Below are 2500 nucleotides of genomic sequence, written 5' to 3'. Positions count from 1 at the left end.
CTAACCTTAGCTAACCGAACCTAACCTAACCTAACTTAACCTGAGGTTAGGTTAGGTTAGGTTAGGTTAGGTTAGGTTAGGTTAGGCTAGGTTAGGTTAGGTTAGGTTAGTGAAACGGGGATTACGCGTATTCACTGAATAAACATTCAGGGATTACGCGTAATCCCTAGGTACGTGTTCTTACTGTAACATATATATATATATAGATTATTATAATTATTATTACCATTATCATTATTATCATTACTGTTATCATTATCTATATTATCAACATTATTAACATTATTCTTGGTTATATTACTATTACTACTATATCATTGTTATTACTATTATTGTTATTACGATTATTATCAACTTATGTTATTTCTATTATTGTTATTATTACTTCTATTCAATACTATTTCAGTATCGGGTCTTATACACAAAATATGTATTGTTAAAAACCTGGCATGATATAAGAAATGAGGTTTAAGGATAAGGCATCACAACGACTATACAAACAAATTATATTGGTACAGAGAATAAGTGAATAAATGAAAAATATATAAATAGTTCCTTATCGCTAGATGGCTGCTATGTTACCTCCCAACTGAAGTAGAATGAAACAGAAAATAGGTTAAATACAAATTAATCAAATGAATATATAAGTAAATAGAGATCAGCATGACTAAATACAGTATGTGACCAAATAAGTAGTCATACTGTATTTGAATATTCTTCCAAACTGGGAAATTACCCTCATGTAAGTGTGACCAAAAAACTATTCATAGTCTCCTCTAAGAAATAAAGGAATTAAACAGAAATGAAAATTTGAATGAGAAATCAGAATAAATAAAAAAAGAGAGAGAAAAAACATCACCCTGAAGAGCGACATTACAAAACACGGCAATCCTTACATAAAATTGTACGGAAGGATCCTTCATTTTGTAATTAGAGATCACATTGCATATACCCTGTCGCCATCCACTTCACATGACAAGCCAGTCTCACCCTAGTCTCTCCCTTTTCTCTCCCTCCATTCCCAGATGACCTCGGCGATGACCTCGAGATCGACCCCGTGGAGAGCGACGACGAGGACGGATCGACGCCGGCGGAACGAATTGGCAGGGCAGGTAAGTGGTGGTGGTGGGGGATAAGGCACCAACAACTGACATTCTATGGCCTAACAAGGGTTTAGAATGGAATGACCTTGGTCTGAGCAGCGTCCATCAGAGGCCTCGACTAAACTGAGTTTCGCGTAGTGAAATAAGTGTGCAAGCAACGTGATGTTCTCTGTAGATTTGAGTCCGGCCAACGCCATGTGATTTCACTCACCTTGGGTAACATCACCGTGGCGAAGGGGCTACACTCGTCTCAATTAAGATCTTTGTCACGCATTTTTATTCAGCGCACCGCTGTCTTACAACACAGTTGTAAGTTTTACTCCGCTGAAGACGTGCCCTTATACCTCTTTCCTCATTTCTTTAATAGCATAAGTATGAGAGGCTTAAACCAACTCATTCTGCTTGCTGTATGTCACAGTACTAGTAAGACAAGTCTTACAGTATAACAAATACAATTGTCCATAATATAGTTAGTCTTAACAGTCTTTTTATTGAGATAAGTGTGATATACCCAAGCCATTTCATTCTGCATGCTTTACGTCATAGTATTAGCATAACAAATCTTATAGTATAACAAATGAAATTGTCAGTATTATAGGTATTATAGTCTTAACAGTCTTTTTATTAAGATAATGCGAAAAAAGAAAAGATGAATATATATATGTATATATATATATATATATATATATATATATATATATATATACATATATATATATATATATATATATATATATATATACATATATATAGCCAAACCATCTCATTCTGTTTACGAGTTTTTTCAATAAAGTAATAAAAGTGTCAGTATTATGAATATTCTTAAAAAAGTCTGCCATAGATTAAGGCTCGAACATTAGTGTCTTTAATCCTTTTTTTTTTTTTTTCTTTGGGGGGGAGCAGACGATTTTTTTCAGCTGAGGGGGTACGCTTACCCTCATGAGCTGGATAAAATCATCTGACGTCAGACAAAACTAAATCTGTAAAGAGGTTTACTGGGTTGAAGACTTTAATATATCTTGTTCGGAAACAAACCACTTCCGTTGCTTTAGCAAACTATTCGGTGTGGCTTTGCATCCACAACGCCCGTGACGACCAGAATTTCTTTAAAGCTGATCTTATGGGTGAAGGAGGAGGCTTGGGCGTGGGCGGCGGTGCGAACGGCGTGGGCGGCAAGTCGAGGCGCCGGAGGACGGCCTTCACCTCGGAGCAGCTGATGGAACTGGAGCGAGAGTTCCAGACCAAGAAGTACCTCACCCTCAGCGAGCGCTCCCACATCGCCCAGACGCTCAATCTCTCCGAGGTAAGTCATCGAGAATCTCCCTCGACTCGTCATCTGGGGTCCTCTCTGGACTATCTTGAAAAAGATCAAGAAAGAAAGAAAGAGAAAGAGAGAG

At 37.2% G+C, this 2500-nt stretch overlaps 1 protein-coding gene across 2 annotated transcripts in view; it reads left to right on the top strand.

Moving 5' to 3' along the window:
• The window catches only part of LOC143039388 (uncharacterized), a 55889-nt gene that overhangs the window by 43411 nt on the left and 9978 nt on the right, over nt 1–2500 (top strand). Inside the window, exons 2-3 of one of the 2 annotated variants that reach the window (XM_076209347.1) lie at nt 1026–1112; nt 2234–2406. In XM_076209347.1, coding sequence (XP_076065462.1) covers nt 1026–1112; nt 2234–2406 — 260 coding nt within the window. Of the gene's footprint in view, nt 1–1025; nt 1113–2215; nt 2407–2500 lie in introns of both variants that reach the window. The other variant, XM_076209346.1, reaches the window with a different exon arrangement.

Source organism: Oratosquilla oratoria, chromosome 26 (assembly GCF_046742065.1).
Source record: "Oratosquilla oratoria isolate Oo_2021 chromosome 26, ASM4674206v1, whole genome shotgun sequence".
Lineage (NCBI taxonomy): Eukaryota > Metazoa > Arthropoda > Malacostraca > Stomatopoda > Squillidae > Oratosquilla > Oratosquilla oratoria.
This window is presented reverse-complemented; position numbering and strand designations above follow the sequence as displayed.